This window comes from Coturnix japonica, chromosome 1 (genome assembly GCF_054131305.1).
Source record: "Coturnix japonica strain WE chromosome 1, WE-NBRP24, whole genome shotgun sequence".
In the NCBI taxonomy this organism is placed as follows: Eukaryota; Metazoa; Chordata; class Aves; order Galliformes; family Phasianidae; genus Coturnix; species Coturnix japonica.
The window spans coordinates 9,102,025-9,124,173 of NC_140663.1; the positions used below are offsets into that span (position 1 = coordinate 9,102,025).

Here is a 22,149-nt window from a genome sequence, read left to right on the forward strand (position 1 = left end):
TCAGCAAATATATTAACAAAGAAAAACAGAAGAACAAACAAAAAAACAGCTAGAGATTGGTGTAATATTACAAAAAAAAGTTGTACTGTGTTCAAGATGCCACTGAAGCAAACTCAAAGGAGTTTAATAGTGTATGTTTATTATTTGATGGTTTCTCATTTCAGAAGTTTAAGATTTCATGCCTACAAAACTGCAGAAATCAGGGATGAGCACACACTGTTTTTACTTGTATTTTCATATTTGTTTCTTTGCTTACTTTTTGTTTACCAGAGATGAAGCCTGAGCTCAGAGTTGGGGTGGATCAGAATTCCCATAATGCTAGATTTTAATTCAAATTACAAAAGGTCTTTCAGACATAAGATCTATCTAAATCTAATTAGGATGTGATTTTCCTCAAAGTTCAGTAGACTTTAAAACCCAGATTTCAGTCTAGTTTCATATCCAATAATAGTAGTCTTAATCCTGTATGGACTGATAAATTACACGTATCGCCTTGTAGTAGTTGCCTCCTTAGCTTTGGTGAGATACTTCTAGGTGAATGACTGAATGTTTTTCAGAAATCAGAACTTCAGTCTCTGTTTTAAAGAAGGATTGCTCTATGTCCTCTATAGAATTTTGTTAACAGAAGGAATATAAAATGAAGCAGTGTAGCATTCTTCTTTTAGGCATCATCTGGTGAGACACTAATGAATGTGGGCTCTGTTCACCTCATTCTACAGTGTAACACTAACAAGTAAAGAACTTTTATTAGAGAATGAAAAGCTCAGTTTGTTCCATCTAGACCTAGACAGACTGCAGATGATTAGTAGGAAACTGTCATGGTTTCTTTGTGTAGGTGTTTTGATTTTCTTTAATTAAAATTATATAGAATAATATAGATTTAGAGTATGTTAAAAAAATGGTATATGATGTGATGTGTTTTATGTGATAGAATAATGTTTAAATGTAATATTAAGCATATGCATTATTATTGTTGTTATTAACAGTTACACAGACTAGACTTTTTCACTCCCAGTTTGTTTGGGGTGGTGCATGCTATACAGACTGATACAAGAACTACGTTTTAAAACTAAGGTACACTATAAAGAAAGATGTATTTAGAACTCATGGACTTTCTTTAACATGTCATATTAATTTTAGTTGAACATCCTGGTAGCCATTAACGTATTAACTAACAACATCTTAACCCTCTTTGGCAGCAGTTTTTCAGTAGATGTAAGCTAAAACATAACTACGTCTTTACCTTTGAAGAGGTGAGGGTGTATTAAGCTTTGAGTAGTACCTTCTTCTGAATGCCTTTCCTTCTGACAATCTGTTATCTGAAATCAAAACTGGTTCAACACAATATTTTGGGAAATTTTCTTGCAGTAGCATCTCTCACACATACACACACACACACACACACAAAAGGCCTTTACAAATTCTGAACTTGTAAATCTGTTTCTAAAACAGACAAGTTTTTAGAAAGACAAATTGAAAACAGGTAAAAAATCTGAAGAACTTTCCCTTGTGTTTTGTTTTCTGCATGAAAACTATGTTGGAGCATAACACTGGAAATATTTTTTAACCTTTCAGTTTAATACAGTTTTAAACTAGATAAAATATATGTATTTATAATTTTATATTACACATTTAAACAAATAGTTTTATAGTTTTCTGCCTATGAACTGTGTGTGTGTGTGTTTTACTGTTGTCCTGAGAAAGAGCCTGTCTCGCCAAGTACATGTAACCACTGGATTGAGTTAGTTTACATTAAGTATATGTTAACAAGATTAGTTCTAATTAGATAAGATTTGGAAAACAATAGATAATTCTGGTATTTTTATAATTTTTTAAAGATTAGAATCTTTTTCTTCATTCTCATTATGGTTATGATCAAAACCCAATGAATGATAGTTATAAAATGGAACATGTTTTAATATGGTTCAGTATTTGGTCCTATAGTTTATATTTTTGAAAGTGCAAGAGGAAGATAGATTTAAGAGCAAATAGAACAGTAAACAAAAGGTGAATCTCTTATTCCACGATTTAATTCTGGAAGAGAACAGTGGGAAGGAAAGCTCTTTAAACTTAATTCACATTGTTTAAAATGACTGGTTTTTGTTTCTCTCGACAAAACCTATGTGCAATTCTGACATTGCGTTCAGAACTCCTGAGCAGAATGAGGGTTATTCACTGGCTCCAGTACATGTGCACTGGAGAATATAGATGTGTAGGCAAGATTTCACTTCAATAAGTGGTCTGTTTACTAATAGTCTAAAAAAGTAAATTACTGCTTTTTTGTTACTTCAGCAAATTGGTGTGGGAATACCAAAAGTTAATTTGAGAAAAAGGAGACCCCATGTACAGGTAACTTTGGATGGAGGTGATTAGTGTGTTAGAATGCATAGGCCTGGAAATACATTAGAAAGCTTCTGTCCTGCTTACTAGGAAAAATCTAACTAGAGAACTGTTTACTTTGACAAACAGCTTCCAAAGCATGAAGCCTGCATCCTTCCTTGTTTAAATAATAAAAAACATGTTATTGGCTGTAGTGAAGAGTGTTCCATTAAATTATGATGTTTTACTAATAGATGATAATTAGAACCGTGCTGTAAAAAAATAATACTCAGATTTTAAAATGAATGTGTAGCAGGAAAAAAAAAATAAAAAAAGAGAGAGAGAGAGAGAGAATACTTGTGCTGACTATGCTTGCATAAACCCTAAGTCAAGAGAAGATCGTTTAAATGATTTTATTGCCAAGTTTAATTGTACAGCATATAACACATAAGAATTTGAGACATTTAGCTTTTGCTTTTCCAACTGAAGTAAGGCTAGGACATATGTTTTACCTGTTATTTACATTAGATTTCTTGGACTAGAAAATTCAGATCCACAAGATTAACTGCCATCAACTCAAAGAGGGAAAAGGAAATTCAGTAAAATTTATGTAATGCAATCCCTGAGCAGAAAATATCTAATGAAAACTCAATAAAAAGACTTAAATGTTACTGGCAAAATAACAAAATTAGATGCAGTAGACCAATTTGACTTTTTATGCATATAGAAATAAATAATGCGAATCAAGTGGCCTGCATAGCAGTGCCATTAAAATAATAGTGTAAAATCCAGATCTAATTGAATTCATTGAGTCTCAAGTGGCTGTGTTTATATCACATCTAGAAGACCACCTCCAGACTGGATTTCTTGTTTAGGTGCTGCAGCACCAGAACATAGAACATCTTCATGTTCTGAGCGCAGCTGGTTCCTCAGTTTGTCATGGTGTGATGTGGCTGTGGATGGCTTATCCTGGCTGTACCATCTGCTCAGGGGTGTGCAGCTCTGCAGAAGCACTGGATATCCACCCACACTGGAAGCTGTTCTTCTGACTTCCCTCTGGGGCCCATGATTTTTCTGCTTTCTCACCATTATTTGTTTAAAAGCCTAACAGCCAAAATCTTCATTAGGGTCTCAAGTATGAACACAAACTAGATTCCTCACACCAAGGAATATAATTCCTTCTATAGAATTTGTGAGAATATTGACCTCCTCAAAACAAACATTTTAATATACATATATATTTTATGTTGCTGCACCAGTTCTGTCTTTCTTTGTTTCCTTCTTGATTTGTCATTGAAGTAATAGAACTTTGCCTTTATTTTTCATGCTGAAAATGGACTGCATTTTCTTCATTTGCATGCTTCATTGCTAGTGATTTACTCCTGTTTTGTTTTATTAAGTTGTGCTGGTGAATGTAGTGGTGCTGTGCTTATTCTAGTCATGTGTGCATGACTGGATAAACAGAAGAGCAAACTGATCAGTAAGTTTGTTTCTTCATGGCTTAAAATAAACAGTGCAAAATGGCAACCTAGGAAGAAAAAATTATGGAGCCCAAATGCTGGTAAATACGCATTCTGTGGTTGGTGGGGGGGAGGAGGTTGGGGAAAAAAAAAAGAAAGCATTGTGGGAAAACAAAGTCTTCCCACTGGTCTAGGAATTTTCTATTGTAATCTCTAAGAGATTTCTTTGTGCCTTTAGCACATCTCATATTGTATCTCTATATACGCTTAGATAACTTATTAAATATAACTTATAAAGAATATGTGGTAAATAACATGTCTTTAAAAGAATGAAAACTTGTGAATATCTACTTGAGTTTTGTTGGACTCCTTAGCTATGGCTAGCCCAGGTTATCATTTGAAATGAATATTGACCTTGATTTGATGTGATGGCTTTTTTTTTTTTTTTTTTTTTTTTTCTTTTTTTACCATTTATTTTCTTCTCTGTTCCTTTGTGTGCTGGAATGGAATGTGAACTTCATAAATGCCACTTCTGCCATGGCAATGCCTTCATGCATGCTGTTTGGGTTTGACCATGCTATTCATTATCCATTGCATGTAAGAAAATGCATTTTTTATTTATTTTTACATTTTATCACTTTTGCTATATATATTGAGAGTGTGGAATGTTGGGGAAAAAAAAATGAATTAGAAAAAAGCTATATTGTATGTATTGAATTAGCATAGATTTTTTTTCTATCTTATGTAAAAAGAAACATTAAAATTACTTTGAAGTTATCAGTAGGCAAAAAAAAAATAGCCAGAATCTTTTTCAGAAATATTTCCAGTAAATGAATAAACATCTTCACTTTTCTCTTAGAAAATATAAAGTCTTACTTGCTAAGAGAGTGAATAATTTCATTTACTCAGAATCACGTACATTTGTACCTTAAAAACATTAAGGAGCAATCTTCAAAAACTATTCTTTATTGCAGTCTTGAAAATAAAGACTAGTGTTAAGCCTCAGATTATTATGTAAAGGCCTCTTTTATCAGCTATTCAGAACAACTTTCTTCCAGTATGAACTAGGAACTATATAAGTTATAATGAAACACTCTCTCATAGAAATCACATGTACATTTGTCATGTACCTTTGCCAGAGTATATTGTCTAATTCTGTCATTTGCTAGCATAAAAGGAATATAGACATCATTTTGAAAGAAGGGACTTCAGCATGTCCCATACATACAATAGCCAGATCACTGAAATCCCCTAAAAGGTTAATTGTCAGAAGTTACAGAAGTCTTGAAATACTAGCATCAGCAAAGGACATGTTCTGTGTTGCAGTGATGTGTTCTATATTGCAGTTTTCTAGAAGAGAACCAATACATGTTACATACAGAACTGTGCCAATGCAGGAAAAATAAAAGAAAAAGTAAAAGTAAAAGAAAAAAAAAAAAAAAAGAGAGGAAAAAAAAAAAGTTTTGAGGTCTTTCCATATGTAGAACATCCTGTTACAAAAATACATGTATTATCAATCAGAAAGAATACAATAAACCTTTTTTTTTTCTTAATCTCCTTTAAACTAGCATGTTTAAATGGTTAGATAATAGATTATAAGTTACTTCTTAAGATCCTTCATTAAATGGATGTATTAACTGAGTGTTGATAATTGAGGATTTTTACACCGTATTTAAGATTAGTTAATTATATTTAGCAGCACTACACAGTCTAAAGGGCTTAGCTAAAATTCCTTTAAAAAAATACAAATAAATAAAGTCAGATTCCAGAAAGTTTATGTGGAAGACAGCTCTGTTCAATTAAATGGGAACTGCAACTGAGAAGGGAGCAGAGCCTGCTGGGTTGCTGAAGGTAGTTCAGAAAAACTGGACCCAGAACCTGAACAACATGGAAGATACATGCCACTAGCTTCTCTGTGTTGGTCAGCATCACAGTAGATAGTGAGCATCACAGCTTCCTTGCATCTTAAAGGCGCCATGTCACAGAATTTCTCTGTTGTAGGTTTCCATCTCTTAAATGGGGAACACAATCGAGAGAAATGCATGCAAAGCTTCCAGGTGCTCAGGGAAATCTAATGTTCACAATAAAATAAATTGTATTTTGTTATAGTAAATCCTTTGTTACAATGGCTGCCCCTTTGAGTCTTGAAACAGTCTGCACTGTTGCTTTTGGCAAAATTGCAAAGTAGTACAATTGTCCCATGTTAATGGTCAGTTAGAAAGCTCTCCCAGCTTTCCCTTTGCAGAGTCAGGATGCATAATGGATGATTAATCTCTGAAGCTCCCCCGGACACTTCTTTTCTCACCTTACTGTGGCAGACCAGCAGCAGCAGAAGCAGCTTCCCAACACGAACCCCCCACTTGGCAGACTGTGGACAGCCACTAGTTGTTAGGGATAATCCGATTTTCTCCTGCTCAATTAGCCTCCTCCATCCAATGAAATAAAATAATTGACAAAGGCATAATTCTTCATGCTATAAGAGATAAAAATAAATGGTAAGTAAGCCCAGTTAAGTAGCTTACTTCAAAATGAAGGGATTAGAATGATTTCTAGGGACCTATGTGTAACATTACAGTACTCACTCTCTATTATTTGATTATTCAATGTCTTCTGCTTCAGAATCCTAAATCCCAGGAGCCAGTAACACTGGATTTTCTAGATGCTGAACTGGAAAATGATATTAAAGTTGAGGTGAGACTGACTGTTTTCTTAGTACCTGCTGCTGCTTATATTTTATTGTATAATACTTGAGAAGAAATACATTTAACAGATTTTGAACGGGAATCTATTTTGTCAAAAGTGAATCAATTTAAAATTTCTAACAATTGTGACCTTATAGAGTAATTGAACTACAATGAAAGATTGCTACAAATTGAGCCCAATATTATTCTTAAGCAAAGACAATGTGTAATATTCCTTTCATTTTTGGAATTCACTATAACTATTATTTAAATAACATTCCTTCAGTCTTCTTTATAAATTGGAATTTTTAAGGAAGATAATATTTGTAAAATTTTTAAAATCAAGACAATTTTAAATAGGATGTTAATATATTACCTGAAATAATAATTTATTTATTTATTTTCTCTGAAATGACAATGATTTTGACTTATGCAAACTTATTGCTGTACTGGAACTGAGGAGGAACTAAAACATTAAGCTACTGAAAATGTTGACAACAAAACTAACTCCTATATTTATATATTTCCAATAATAATTTTATAATACATTCTACAATCTTTATCAAAAATGTTTATTAACCTTCAGACATAGAATGTGCTTTTATTTTAGCATTTTATAGCTTTAAATAGGCATATATTCAATTTGAACATGGTCTTTCATGGTAACAATAATCAGCACTTGTATGTATTTGCTGAGTTCTGCCTTCATTTTCTTAGAACTGCCGCTCTAGAAAGAAATTATTGTCAGAGCAGTCTGAAGAACGTATTTGTGAAACAGTGCAACTAGCTGAATCAGATGTGCTGGGAAGCACTAGAAATGCTAGGCAAAACTCATTCTCGTTCATACAGAATTCATACTCTCCCTATTACCAAACATCAGTTGTTTTTATGAGATTGCCTTCATATGCAAAGTAAACCTCAACAGTACATATTTTGGTAAAGTGATTTCTAATTAAAAAAAAACCTGAAAATAGAAAAGTTAAAAAAAGATAACAGTTGTGACTTCAAATGCATTACTATTTTCTGTGTTTCTATAAAATACTTACAATCGTTAAAAACATTACTCATATTATTTTCAGCACCTAGTTTTTACTTTTTAAATTTATTTTTTATTGCCAATAGATTCGGAAAAAAATGATAGATGGAGAAAGTGGAGAAAAAACATTTGAAACTTTGGTCAAGTCCCAAGATGAGGTAAGACAGAAACACAGACAATTGCATTTATAGAAGCAAACTAAAACATCAAAATACTGTGAAATGGTGAAAAAAAATGTTCATTTTTTTTATGTTAGAATACTTCCCCCCTCCCCCCCCCCCCCCCAAGATTTCCTGTTTTACTTGATTAGAAATAATGTATTTATGATAGAGAATTGTTTTGATTGTTGATTCCTTTGATACTCAGGCAGTTGTTGATGAGCTCTTATACTTCATTTACCAAGAAGTAGACCCAGCCTACTTCTATGTGTAAAACTCAAAACCAAGTACTTAATTTATTTACAGAGATATTTGAGAAGCAGATTAATGGTTTATATTTTAGTTTAAGTGAGAAAGTAGTGAGAAAAAAATTAACATTTATATGTGATAAAAGAGGCCTATTTGGGATAAGTGAAGTCATTTTACAGCTCTTGTGTACTTTTGCTTTCTGATCTTGTGCTTATTGAGTTCTTGTTAATTTCATGTCCAAAATCTTCACTCCTGACAGACCACTCTGAGTTTCTCTAATAAGACGAATATATTTCATAGCAATAGGAAATACTTAAATATGATATGGGTCCTTACATGTATACGTTTCTTCTTTGGAACTTTGATGAGAAGAAATAACGTTCAGTTTTCCATCTTGAAGATAACTGATGTAACGAATTATCACAAGAATATGAAGAAAATATCAGATAGTACACAACTCTTATGTGTATTATACTGCAGAGTCTAGGTAATTTGACTCTGTTATTGATGATCTTCTTTCTGATACCCTATTTAGAAAGTGCAGGACTTCACAGACCCCTGAGTTGAGAACTCCAGTGGGGGTAGACAAATGTGAATGAGCAGTGATGGTGGTAATGATGATCAAATAGCCATGTAAATGGCAGTGATGGTTTCCTACTTCTGTATTTCAGGCATTCTGACTTTATTCAAACTTGACATATTTAAATTGCCCAGCTGCAAAGCACACCCATAATATTCAGTCCTTATACTTAGAGTCCCGCAATCACCATAAACATGCCCACATTACCAGCTTTGCACAGCTTTTCACCTCTTCTCTTCTTCTAAAGCAGAGGCCTGGATTAACAATCCCTATGCCTTAAGCTAGACCTTTTCTATGTGCTTTCACACAAGAAGGGCTCCATTCCAGCCCTTTACTGAAGCTTTACAGTCTATAGAAGAATGCCATTCAGTGTGGCACAGTGGGGATAAGCCCCATCCGATGTCAATTCTGCTCCCTCTCCTGGTTTCATGAGCCCATCTTGTCTGAGGAAACTATCACACTATGCTTTTGTTTTGTCCCTTTGTTCTGAAGGCAGGATGTTATTCATGACCTACTGTTGAAGAATAGCCTGAAGTCCTCCTGGAATCTGTGCTGGGGATAAACTGCTCCTGAATGGGGTGATTTACAAAGATATGTATGTCAGACATATAGAGATCTGTACTGATGGTTTGGTTTAGGAGAAGTTTTCCAAGTTTATGGGTAAAAGAAGGTTCTGCGTGAGTTATCAGAAAAGTGAGAAATTAACAGTCAAAAAATTATATTAACATCATATATACAAGAAGCTGCATTCATGGCAGAGATCTCAGGCAATGCCTGCATTTCTCAGACTTTGTGGTACATTGTGAAAAGACCAGAGCAGTCATTCCTACAGCAGTTTACCAGAAGAGCAAGGGAGGGGAATCATTCACAGGGGAAATGCTGGCATCAGCTACAGCATCAGGAACAACATGATGTTCCTGGGTGCCTGAGAATGTGTCAGTCATGCACAGCCCAGACCACAAACTGTGTTTGAATAGAATATCTCAAGCTTTTTGTGCCCAAATATTTCAAGAACCAAATGAAAGTAATTACCCTCTACTTACCTTGTATTGTGGACCAAGATTTTTCCTCTACTTGGACCCCTCAGAGAGAAGGGAGCAGCCAGAGCTGACTGGCAATGGTGACTGCTTCAATCTATTGCATTCTCCCAGCTCCAGGCTGCTAGAGCCAGAATAAAGCTGCTTCTGACTGTGGGCCATGCATGAGCTGCTCATCACTTAGTATTTGATAGCTTCATATATTTTCTTATAAAAATGGCTGATGTGGTCTGTTACTCTGTACTGACAGTTGCAGTCTTGAGGCTTGAAATTGATGTCCTGTTTGGTTTGCTTTTTGGTTTAAGTTTGCATTGCTTCCCTTTTGTATTGCAGCTGGCCCCAGCAGTGTCCTGGGAGATGACCTCATAGTACAACATAGAAACTGGACTCAAAGCAAGCGTGGGTGGGGTGTGCTGGAGTCATCCAGGGCCTCAGGGTCTTTCCAAGTAACAGAGAAGATGCCATAGAAACAAAAGCGTTGCCACATTTGGGCAGCTGGGGTAGGCAGTGTGCAAATTGAAGGATCGCACGAACTGAAATAATGTGTAGGTTCTTTGACAGTGACCAACTAGAGTAAGATAGAATCAGATGGCTCAGTAATAAAGTAGGCAAGGGTAAATGGGAACAGACATATGAGGATATCTAATATGCAGAGTTGTCTTTGGAGGGAGCTTTCAGCCAATTTGCCTTAAAGCATGCTCAAAGCAGTGATGGCAAGAGCATTTCGTATGAGCCCTTTTCTTCTCTTCCTGCCTTTCCCACCTTGGGAACTGTTGTTCTATTGCCAGTGCACATCTTCAAACCATGGTACTATGCATGATTTAGAAGTGTCACTGCAAGTTTCAAGGGTTTAGCTATTAGGTATTCTTGTGCTGAAATAATAGTATACTCACATTATTAAAAATAAATAGGATTTTAAGGGTATCTGTTTACTCGTCCTTTTACCTTACATATAAAATATACCAGGACATTAGCCACTTATACATGCATTTTTTAATTATTTTTTTTATTATTATTATTATTTTTCCCAAATGACTATGTGATCTATGCTATCATGCTGTACTGAAAAGAAGCAACCAGGTAATGAAAGGGCTTTTTCATTACCTTGGTCATTTTCGCACTTTTATTACACTGAAAGAAGGGGCATTGACATATACTTGTGATACCTTTTATCATTGAATGTAGTGTTGCAGTGCTAAAGCTGTTTCTTTAAGTTCTGGAATTAATAATTTGTTTCTTCATTAATATTTTTTGTAGAGATATATTGATAAAGGAAATAGAACATATACATGGACTGCTGTGAATGGCACTGATTACAGGTAACTCATCTCTGTTCTCTGACTTTTGTGTAATTAAATGTCCTTTTTCATTTATTTTGGTTAGTATTTATTATGTTACATTTTCTACACTAGTTAAATCAGTAAAGTCATCTTACCTGTGGGATTTGCTGGGTTTCTTAACCATTTGCACCTCAGAATTGTGACTCTGCTTAAGGACCTCAGTCTTCTTGCCGACTGCTGTGATTAACAACTGGTGCATTTCAGTGTGCAGGAAAAAAAAAAAAAAAAAGATTTTATGGTTGAATCTTATTTTCTCATACTTTCTGTATCATTATCTACATTGATTCTTAATTGTACACTTTCTCTTAGATTCCTCCTCCTATTTTATAATTTCTTTGCATTGCCTCTATTTTCTTGTTTTTAATATGCATGTTAGAAGAAAGATGATACATTTTCATCTAAATAAAAAACAGAACATATTGTTCCATGCAAATCTCTTACAATAAGTGTTGCCTATATCATGACATTCCTAATGTCTAACCTACCCGCCTGATCCTAGAGGCACGAACTATACTACTGATTATCTATGAATTCTGTATCTATTTGTGACAAATTTGAACTAATATGACCAATATTGCTTTGTATATGAAAGTCATATGTGAATGGTAGGAGAACAAGTGAATAGTTTTGTAAAAGCTTGCACCCCTTGAATACAATACTGTTGTGAATATTATTTCAGACTCATTTAAACACACATTTTTAACTAGATGGTACAAATATAATGAATTACAGCAGTTCTCAAATGAGCTGGTTTTCCGCTATGTTCTGTACAGGTGTACTACCAATATGAATGCAGACATGAATTTGTAAGCAAAGCCAAACAAAGCAATTTAACAAGTGAATATAGATATAACATTTTATCTTTTATTCATCACTCCATTTTTAAGATCTGTTACTTCTATCATTATAATAAGTGGGAAGAAATTTTTTTTTTTTTTTTTTTTTTTTGTTATCATAGTATGCCATCTAGCAATTGGTAAAGAATTGCATTTGATTTACATGCATTCTTAATTCAAGCTCCCTGGCTTGAGATTCAGCAAAAAAATCCATGGAGTCACATTGCAGCAAGCCTATTACCCATAAAATTATAGATTTTAATTAGTAATTTCTGTTAGCAGTAACTGCTAATGGCAAGTAAACTGCAAATGATTTCCCTAGAGGAGAATTCATAGAAGGCTGTCACCAAATATACAGTGATTTCACTTACATTTGCCATTTAAATAGGCTGTATCATTAAAGGTCATCTAATATATGGCCAATTGAACAACTTCTTTTTTAATGTTAATTTCTGCATTAGAAGCCACTGCAGTTCTGCATTCATAAAAACTAAGGATGCAGTATGGGAGATGATACCTCTCTAATGATGATTTACACTTCTCATCCTTTACATACCTCTTTTAAAACTGAGCACTTCTACTTGTGTATAGAATTAGTGGCAAGAAGGGATCTTGTTTCTATGTGTTTGTTTGCTTTCAAGAAAAAAAAAAAATGTAAAATAAGTAATCTGCATTGCAAATCTTAAATTACTGGAGTGTGATGTTCAAAGGTTATTAGAAGTGACCTCATGATTCTGAAAAATATTGTGCAGCTTGAAAGTAAAGTGAATTTAAATACTGCTAAATATTTTTGTTCCTAATACATGTCAGTAGTTTTTATATTAGTAGTAGATTTTGTCATATGCTGCATGCAAGTAAGTGCAGTATTGTGTTTTTTCTTACAGTCAGTCACCTTGTTGTCTTGTGCTAAATTGTAAAGTGAAATGTGTTAGACAAAGACACAAAAAACCATTATTTTTATTATTTGCAATTTAAGGAAATTTGTCCCTTATCTCAAATGGAAGTGCATTTATGCCTTAATGTATGACTTTTGACTGTTTGACGTTGTTGAACCTACTTGTACCTATGACAAAGTATGATGCTGATATGCCTTCGTGTAACTATTTCATCATATGAGGATCCAGTTTTCAAACTTCTTAAATGGTTTCAAAACACTTAGAAGCTGAAATTAGTAAATGGCTGTAAATAACATAATTGTTTTACATGTCTTGTTTCTCTTGCAGTTTGGCATTGGTATTACCATCATACAGCTTTTACTATATTAAAGCTAAAATAGAAGAACCAATAATTCAAGCCAGATGTAAGTATTATGAAGGTTCCCTGGCTTTGTCAAGAACTGCCAAGTCTCAAATTCACTTGAAAAACAAACAAACAAACAAACAAACAAACAGAAAAACTATGTTTAAAATTCATAACTTCTTTTGAATTCACTAATGTTATCATAATGTACCCAAAATTTGGAGCAATGATTCTAATTCATTGTAACATCCAAGGTACAAGAAATATTCTATAAAGATAGAATATGTACAGGTACCCCAGTATCACTGACAATCCCTTTCCCCTTGCTATGTACCTACAGAATCATTGCTTTGTGTATCCTCTGTTGCTGTCTTTTTAAGGGTCTGGACACCGTTTTTTTTCATTCTATTATCCAAATACTAGGATATGGACTATAGTAATAAAGCTTATTTTATTTTATTCACAGTAGTTGCAGTATCATATTTAGCAAATTATGTTTGATACCTGTAGAAATAGATAAATGTAAAAACACTGCTTCATTTGGCTTGCAGCTAGGTTTTTGCTTTGCATTCTATAGATAGTTTTAGTGGATGCTTGTAACATATCTCTCTCTCTATATATATAAATCTATACACATAGATAGATAGATAGATAGATAGATAGATAGATAGATAGATAGATAGATAGATAGATATAAAATAAAGCTAATTTCAAGCCATTTGCAGATTCTGGAGAAGTAATTGGGATTCACAAGTAATTTTACTTATGAATACTGAAAATCTTTTTATTCGTTAGATGTAGCTAACTAGATCTAACTAGTAGATTTGCGCAGTAATCTAGATAGCAAACAAGATAGAGTTCTGTACATCATTTAGTTTTTATCCAGAATTTTAAAAATAAGCAGTCAAGGCTTGAATAGTATTGTGAATCTCTCTGGCAGGTATAAACTTCTAGTTTAGAGAATCTTGACTGGTAATGAATCCATGTTCCCTACACTCACTTTTTAGGTATGAAGATTAACGAAATTTTTTAATAACTAGGGTTTTATTTTCATGACTTTGTCATACCATAAATAGTTCAAAAATGAAGTTTTAGTGAGTGAATATGGATTAGATAATCTGGTTTTACACTTAAATAACTATAACCTGCAGAACAGACCCTTGAAATAGCCACCATGGTGGATAGCACAGAAGGTACTTGAGAAGTGACTGATGAGGACATATTCTCCAGTGTTCAAAGATGTTTGTCTTTTTTCCAAACTAAAACTGTACATTAATTGAACCTTTGATCTTTCTATGCACAATATTTTTATTCAAGGGATTGTTTGAATAAAATATTGTTTTGTGACCCCTTTTGCTTTACCCTGTTTTTTTCTGTTTCCCTGCTTTCTCTTTCTGATGGATAGTGGCAATCAAAAAGGGCAAGTATATTCTTGTTGCTCAATTTCCTTCTGTTTACTGCAGTTGAAACTTTTCACTTGTATTTCTATTCCTACCGGACATTTTCCTCTGTATTCTTCATCTCAGGACTCTTTCCATTGGGTACCACAACAACAGAAAAAAAAAAAAAAAAAAAGTTGCTAAGTGTTTTTCTATTTTCATACACATTTAAATATGTTGCTAATCTCTACTCCTTGTTTGTCTGGTCCTTTCACCTGGTGTTCAGTTATGCCATCTTTTAAAGCCATTATTTTCAGGTAGCACTGAAAGCGATGGCATAGGCAAGGTTTTTTTAAACTTTACGGCTCTCTAAGCTCTCTAAGCATTTTCCGTGTTCTAACAAATCTTTGTTCCAAGTATTTCATTGTATCAGATTGTAATTCTAATGTAATCCAAATTTTCATGCAAATTAAATGTCACCTCTAATTAGGTTGTTAGATATAGTATTGTTGCCAAGTGTGTGTTGTATATAATAATAAAATAATTTCATCCAAAACTGTAAAATGCTGATAAGTATACAGTATATTAGTAGGAAAGTGATGAAAAATGAACATTATTATTATTATTATTGTTGTTGCTATTATTATTATTATTATTATTATTATTATTATTATTATTATTATTATTCACGGATGCATGCAAAAGCTAGTCAAATGTTTAAGAAGGAAAATTATCTTGGTAAGTCATTTGCTTACTCGATTTCACTGTTCATCTTTGTAGATTCAGAAACACTGAAGCTTGATCATTTTGATGAAGCTGGCTATACGTTTATAGCACCAAGGTTGGTTAATTTCCCAGTAGTAAGTATTATTTCAGCAATAACCTGGAATTAGATTAAGGACATTAAAAAAAAAAAAAAAAAAAAAAAAAAAAGGGATTTGACAAAATATTTTTTTCATATAAAGAAACAAAAGTAAATTCATGTTTTTAAAGATCATGCTTTTCTTCTTGGAAGACAGCACCTTCAGGCCTGTTATACGTATGGAGCTGTAAAATCTGATATGTCGTCATTTATTGATGTTTTTAATGGAAGTCTTTTACACATCTGTCCATTTCTTGTGGCTGCATCTTTTAAGATTTTACTGCTTTGTAGTTTCTCTTTTATAGAATAGGGACCAAAATTCTTACCTTGATTTTTTATTTTTATTTTGGTTAGTTCAAAAAGAAGAGTTTCAAAGCTCTCTATCATTTATGCATGAATTAAGTTTTGATTCATTGAAAATAGATATTGACTGAGTCATTGAAAACTGACTGAGTTGATTGGTTAGGGTCTTTTTGTTTTGTTCTGTTTGGTGTATTTTTTTCCAGTGAAATTGTGCAGTCTTGGTTGCCACTGTAATTATGTGTTTTCTAGGGAAAGACAGTAAGAGAAATAGCTCTGAAAAATTATGTTCCTCTGGAAGTTAATTATGGTAGATATTCTACCACAAGGGTAATTCAAAAATTATTCCATTTCTTCATTTTTATCTGTTTAAATTTAGGTTCTTTTCAATTGATTTGTACAAAAGGCATATGGAAGACAGTCTTTTACCTTCAAATTTGTTCTTAGAATAACTGTTGTGTTTTTTTTTTCTGAAGGACTGAAGTTATTGATTATCAGTTGTACCAATTAGCAGTTCCAGCAAGTTATGAGTTGTCAAAGTGATCTACATGAAAACAAAACAAAACAAAACAAAACAAAACAAAACAACAAACTAACAAAAAACAACAAAAAACTGTTTAATATGGAGCTTTCTTTAAATGTGAATGTTGGCACAGTACACCAAATTATGCCTGTAATCTTTAAGGTTAATGATAAAATAAGTAAGGCCTAATAATGTAGATTAGTGAGATACTCAGGCTTTTTTTAGTCATAAAGTGAATTTAATATAGATCTGTTAAAAAAATGAACTCCTGGCTTGCCTGCTGAATATTCTCTACATTTTAATTAGAGTTGTTTAATGCCATTCACCATCTAATATTTGCCTTGAAAATGCCCAGTGACTTTTATTGTTCTTGCTTGTATTCAGTGAATTGCACACTGATATAATGCTTTCTAACATTATGAAAATGACAGTAGTTTACTGTTCATCTGGTTTGCATATGTCAAAACAGAAAGCATTTATGTGTATGGGGTGTGTACCTTATTAAAATTACCTTTAAGACTTCACAGAAGATTGGATCTCAGCCCATAAATCCACTGTTAGCTGATCATAAAGTGACAGTGTCTCCAACAGCAGTCCACACACTTTCTAATACAGTTACCCAATAGGAGTATAATTTCACCGGGCATTTCCTTGTTTAGTTTGCAAACTCAGTGCAAATCTGGAGTGTTTTTATCTGAGGAACAGTGTCCCATCTAATGCATGGCATTTTATGATAATTCAGATTTAGGAAGACTCCTGAACCCTGATTTCCTTAAATACTGACTATGATTATATCTGCAGTGGTTCCAACCACTTAATAGTAGTGACACAGTACTCCTTGGACTTTAAGACTGCTGAGATGCTCCAGAAACATACAAAACAAATCTGAAAAGGCTGATGTTTTATTGTTTTACAGGGAATATTGTACTGATGTCAAGAAATCAGAAAACAACACTGAATTTTTATTGAATTTCATTGAGTTTATTGATAGAAATGCTCCAAGCAGTCCTTCATGTAAGTACTCATTTCAATTCATTGATTTTCTTTTTCTCGTGAATAATACTTATAAATGAGAATTAGTCAATCTAAGGCTTTCATGCCTAAATCATGCATCCTTGGTTTTTTTTTGTTTGTTTGTTTTTTTAATCTCTGATTTTTGTTTTTTTTTTTTAAATAGGAATACATCTGGTGTTGGACTTTTCTATCCAAGATAGACTGCAAAATTAGTTTGGAGTTTTATAGGCTCATTTAAGAATGACTGCAGGGCACTGCGCATCCCATGTTTTCCCTGCTTCCCTTCAGCATTATGTTATGAAGCAGTCAACTGCTAGTTTTTCTAGTTTGTTTTACTGCACTCCAAATATTTGGAATTGATAGTTTTTCCTCTTGAGCGTATCAGCCAAAGAACATCTCAAGATTATTGATAGTTTATAAACTATCAAACTAGGAAAAACTTCAGCAAAGTTGAGTTTCAGAGCAGTTTGTTTAACAGGCAGTATTTGACATAACTTGTAGTCAGAATGACCATAGAAAGAGCCTAATTTTGGTGATGATAGCATCTTAGCAGCTCAGAATTTAATTTTAGTGGCCTAAGTCCCATGCCATATGTTTTCAAATGAGTGTCTTTACTCTTTTACTAGGTAATACTGATATGGTCATTAGAGTTCTTCTGGATGCAGGATTTACAAATGAACTTGCACAAAATTATTGGAGTAAGATGAATCTGTAAGTATTCTTTCTATTGATTGTTTTGTTTTTGTTGTTGTTGTTTAATGAATTTTCGAGTCTCAAAAAAGAACAAGAAGCATGAAAAATAAAAAACATAATCTTTCTTGTGATCTCCTAACAATGTAATTCATGTAATTCACTTAGAGATACACTGTTAATCTTTGCATCCTTAGAAATTGTGTACTCTTGACATATGAACTTAAGAGAATTTCAGTTAGTTTTTACCGTAATCTTATTTTTGTTTATAGTGATGGAGTTGTTGCCCAGTTTGTTGTTACGGATGGTGGAATTACCAGAGTGTTCCCCAAAAGGTAAATATTACTATGAAGCAGTATACAATAATGAAAAATTCTAAATCTGCTAATTATGCAATAAATTGGATGATTTTTCATTGATTTTACTTGTATTGCTGCTTAAAATTGAACTGTAACCAGATCAGTGTAAAGGCGTAAAAGGAGTACTCGTGCTTATAGTAGAACCAGGTTAATCCCTTATTATTCCTATGCATTCATTTGTTTGATAAGCTGACAGTCTGCAAATATTGTAAAACACTATGTGACTTGGTTTTTTTTCAGACTAACAGGAGCATACTGAATAGTTCAGGGACTTAAGACAGAAAAATATGTTGTTACCACAGGGGGAGAATGTTAATTTATAAATACAATCACCTAAATACTCTTCCCTTTGTTGACCAGGAATAGTGAGGGTACAGGTACAGATATGCTGTAAACAGCAAAATTACCTGATTTCATAAGTTAGTCTGTGTTTCCCCAAAATTGATTTTACAGTCAAGGACAGTTTATTTTTTGTTCTGGTGTTATTAATGTTTTAAAGTCTTTTGGGATACTGTTTTCTTAATAAAGCACATGGTATCAAGGTTTGTTTATATTTTGATGTAAATAGTACTGCATATATATTCATCTCAGAGCAGCTAAAAATAGGGAGAGAAGGTGCATGATGTACCAATAATTTAATTAATTTATTTTTTTTTCCTTCAACATTATGTTTTCCTAGTTATTTCTGCCACTCAACTAGCTAAAGCTAATGAAGTCTGAGAACTTTATAAGTGAATCTCACATTATTTACAACTGAATTATTAAAACAAATGAAAACAACAACAAAACTCTCTGCAGCACAGCTAACCATCTTTTTTTTTGTTTGTTTGTTTTTATTGATTGCTATTTTTTTGTGATTAGGGCAGGAGAAGATTGGTTGGAAAATGCTGAAACTTATGAAGTCAGTTTCTATAAACGGAGTTTAGATAATGACAACTATATTTTCACAGCTCCATACTACAACAGTAAGTCATCTCTGTTCTGAAAGTCTAGAGATAAGCTAGTGCAGTATTAGAATATTTCTGAAGTTTACTGTTCCTGATGAGCTCAGTGACAAAGGTTGCAACTGTAACATCTGGAAAAAAAAATATCTTGGGATGTCACCTTTATTAAGGAAAAGATAGCTGGAAAAGCACTTAACAAGGGACATAATAATTTGTCATTTAAATTGATGGCCCTGTATGCAAAAAATTATCAAATCTGAGACGATAAACAACGTATTTGTTTTCATTTATTAGACTGGGGAAATGGTTTCCAAAGATGCTTTGGTAGGATTATTTAAAACTGAAGAATAACGCCACTTTAAAAGACATACTTGATCTGAGTTCTGTGTATTTCCTCAGAACTAGGGGAGCCGGTATCTGGAGTCTACAACTGTCCACTGAACTGCAGCTTAAACTAATATCTTTTTGTAAAAAAAATCGTTTTTCAAATCACTGTTACCTACCAAAAATAGTTCATCTGAAATACTGTGATATTTGAAACCTGTATGAGCACAATAGTAAGTGCTTGTTACTGATAAGCAGCATTAACCTTGCCAAGCTGATCTAAAAGCAGATGCTACTACAAATGACATACTCCCCCTTTTAAACATATGGGATCTTTTATTGCTGTTATTTCACATGTATTTATTACATCTTTTCTCTATAAAATGTTAACAAGGTAATTAAATAAATTCCCTAAAGCCTTTGTTGTTCCTCAAAGAGCTCCAGGTAATGTACTTTTAACTTGCTTTTTCATACTAGGCAGTGTTGAAAACAGGCTGAAGTCTGTCAGAGTAGTAATTGTCAGTTAGTGAGTGGTGCTAGTATTCTCTGTATTGAAAAACACAGACAGCAGCAGGATAAAATCTTTGGCTGTAATCCTAGTTTTAACAGAACTGCTCACATATGAAATATTATCATGGCTGTGTTTCTAGAGGAGAGGCTACAGTGACTTTGTGCAAAGATAATGTACCAAGCATGAATGAGGTTAAAAAAGAGTAGTATTTCTCTTAGTCATCTAGGTGTTAGTTGTCTGAGCAACTGGAGGTGAGAAATACAATGTTTATTTAAATTCTTTGATTTATTCTTAGTATTTGAAAAATCTTTAACATCAATTACAGAAGAAGAAATGTATAACTCACTCTAATTCTTTCTTTCTTCCCCCAAATATACTGTCAGAAAGCGGTGCCAATAGCTATGAATCAGGTATTATGGTAAGCAAGGCAGTGGAAATAACAATTAATGGAAAACTTCTGAAACCTGCAGGTAAGCTAAAATGGTGCTAAAACTTTAAATACAGGAGTAACTTTATTAATGCTCAACATTAAATTTTAATGGCAATTTCAAGGGAGTTTCAGTTTCTATAGTACTCTTATTCTCTAAAGCTTTTAATCTTAGTAATGGAAATCAAGCCAGAAAGCTGGTGGTGTTTGAGAAAGGGTACTTAAATTTGTTAGTCTTATGAAGGATGTTGGTGGTCAGACAACAGAGCAAAACTCATATTTTTTCCTTTTCCAGTTTAATAATTTAGATGCTCTTACAGTTTTTCTCTCTTCTTAGAAATCTACAGTTACCTTTTATTTCTGTTTCATTTTACTAAAAATGTCTTTCATGTATTTCTTGTTAGTTGTTGGGATAAAAATTGATGCAAACAGATGGATGGAAAATTTCACAACAAACACAATCAAGAGCCTGGTAAGCAACTGACCAAGTCTTTTTTTGAACTTTATGTTCATTTCTCAAAGTTTCAGAAGCAAATAAGTCTAACAGCTTTTTTTTGTGCCAAAGTCACACTGATCCATAGTTGCCAAGTAGTTGTGGTATTTAAATCATCCAAATGCACAAAATGCATCTATGTTGAAACAGACTGTATTTTGTACGTGTCTTGCTTTCATAATTATAGAACATGGATAAAGACAAAGAAAAATGTCATACTCTAGCCTGCAGGCAGCTTACTATGATCATTCTCTATTAGTGAATAAAACCTGCAAAATAATTTTCCCCCCACCCAAAAGGAAAAAAGAGTGTTTTGTTTTGTTTTGATTTTTTTTTTTTTTTTTTAAATTATTTAATGTGGAGGAAGTGTAAGCATTGAAAATGTAGGCATTAAGGATTTATATTGCAATCAACATCACAGCATTTCAGCCCTTTCATTTCTCATGTCTATGTTTAAGTGTGAAGGAGGAAAGCAAAAATTGAGTGACAAGGTAAACAATTATGTAGTACACTGGGAAAAGAGAGGCATAAAATGAAGATAGTTATGGAACAACTGGATGAGGCAATTTTGACTGGTTGCATATTAAGGGAATTGGCGTCTATGGTCATTGCAGGTATTAGAGCTGTTGTTCAGTGGTAGGCAAATGCATTGCCCTAAATGTCAGAACAATTAAAGAAAAGAATAATGAATAGCATTTCATAATGAGTTTGATGTGAGTAACTGCACCATTATCTGCTGGTTGTTTTGCTTGGGACATAATGCAATGAATCAGTTGTGTGTATATGTACTCACATACTGCAAGAAAAAGAGAAATGTTCTAGTAATTAAAGCAAAGTGGACATGGTAGGCTTCCTTTATCAGATGACATTTCTGTACTTTGAGATTGGGGAAGCTAGTCTGTCAAAAAGAACTACGTGGCATCATGTTTTCTAGGCTTTCTTGACATACTCAAAATACAAGCATACACATGTTCTTTCCCTTGTATTTTATATTCGCAACCCTGAAATCTTGTCCTTCAAACTGTAATAGAAAGAAGTTATTTATCTTTAGTACTGTGAGCAATCTCAAAAAGGAAAATGGACCAGAGGAGCTGTAAAAGATGGCTGTGATTGTGCTGTTAATAGTTACTGCATGCAGATTGTTTTGATATGCTTATGGCAAATAACACACATGCGTAGTACCCCTACAAAAGGTTAATGTACAGATATAAAAAAATCACATCATTTCTTGTCTTGATTGATAAATATCACTGTAAAATACCATTTTTTATGAAACATTTTTGTGAAGATTGCTGTCCATCTGTTTTTTAGTGCAACAGTGAAATCTGTGGCTGTGAAAGAAACAGCATGGTAAGAATTTATTCAGTTTATGAATATATATAAGATAA

The 22,149-nt window shown here is 33.2% G+C and overlaps 1 protein-coding gene across 15 annotated transcripts in view; it reads left to right on the forward strand.

The window, feature by feature from the left end:
• The window catches only part of CACNA2D1 (calcium voltage-gated channel auxiliary subunit alpha2delta 1), a 326,739-nt gene that overhangs the window by 282,922 nt on the left and 21,668 nt on the right, over nucleotides 1-22,149 (forward strand). For 2 of the 15 annotated variants that reach the window (XM_015878850.3, XM_015878781.3), the window contains exons 19-32: nucleotides 2,293-2,349; nucleotides 6,399-6,470; nucleotides 7,583-7,654; nucleotides 10,778-10,839; nucleotides 12,920-12,996; nucleotides 14,341-14,355; nucleotides 15,095-15,155; nucleotides 16,916-17,013; nucleotides 17,640-17,724; nucleotides 17,976-18,038; nucleotides 18,924-19,027; nucleotides 20,225-20,311; nucleotides 20,673-20,740; nucleotides 22,073-22,111. In XM_015878850.3, coding sequence (XP_015734336.1) covers nucleotides 2,293-2,349; nucleotides 6,399-6,470; nucleotides 7,583-7,654; nucleotides 10,778-10,839; nucleotides 12,920-12,996; nucleotides 14,341-14,355; nucleotides 15,095-15,155; nucleotides 16,916-17,013; nucleotides 17,640-17,724; nucleotides 17,976-18,038; nucleotides 18,924-19,027; nucleotides 20,225-20,311; nucleotides 20,673-20,740; nucleotides 22,073-22,111 — 960 coding nt within the window. Of the gene's footprint in view, nucleotides 1-986; nucleotides 1,075-2,292; nucleotides 2,350-3,162; nucleotides 4,377-6,398; nucleotides 6,471-7,582; nucleotides 7,655-10,777; nucleotides 10,840-12,919; nucleotides 12,997-14,340; nucleotides 14,356-15,094; nucleotides 15,156-16,915; nucleotides 17,014-17,639; nucleotides 17,725-17,975; nucleotides 18,039-18,923; nucleotides 19,028-20,224; nucleotides 20,312-20,672; nucleotides 20,741-22,072; nucleotides 22,112-22,149 lie in introns of those variants that run through there. The other 13 variants (XM_032442202.2, XM_015878932.3, XM_085553858.1 and 10 more) reach the window with 9 other exon arrangements.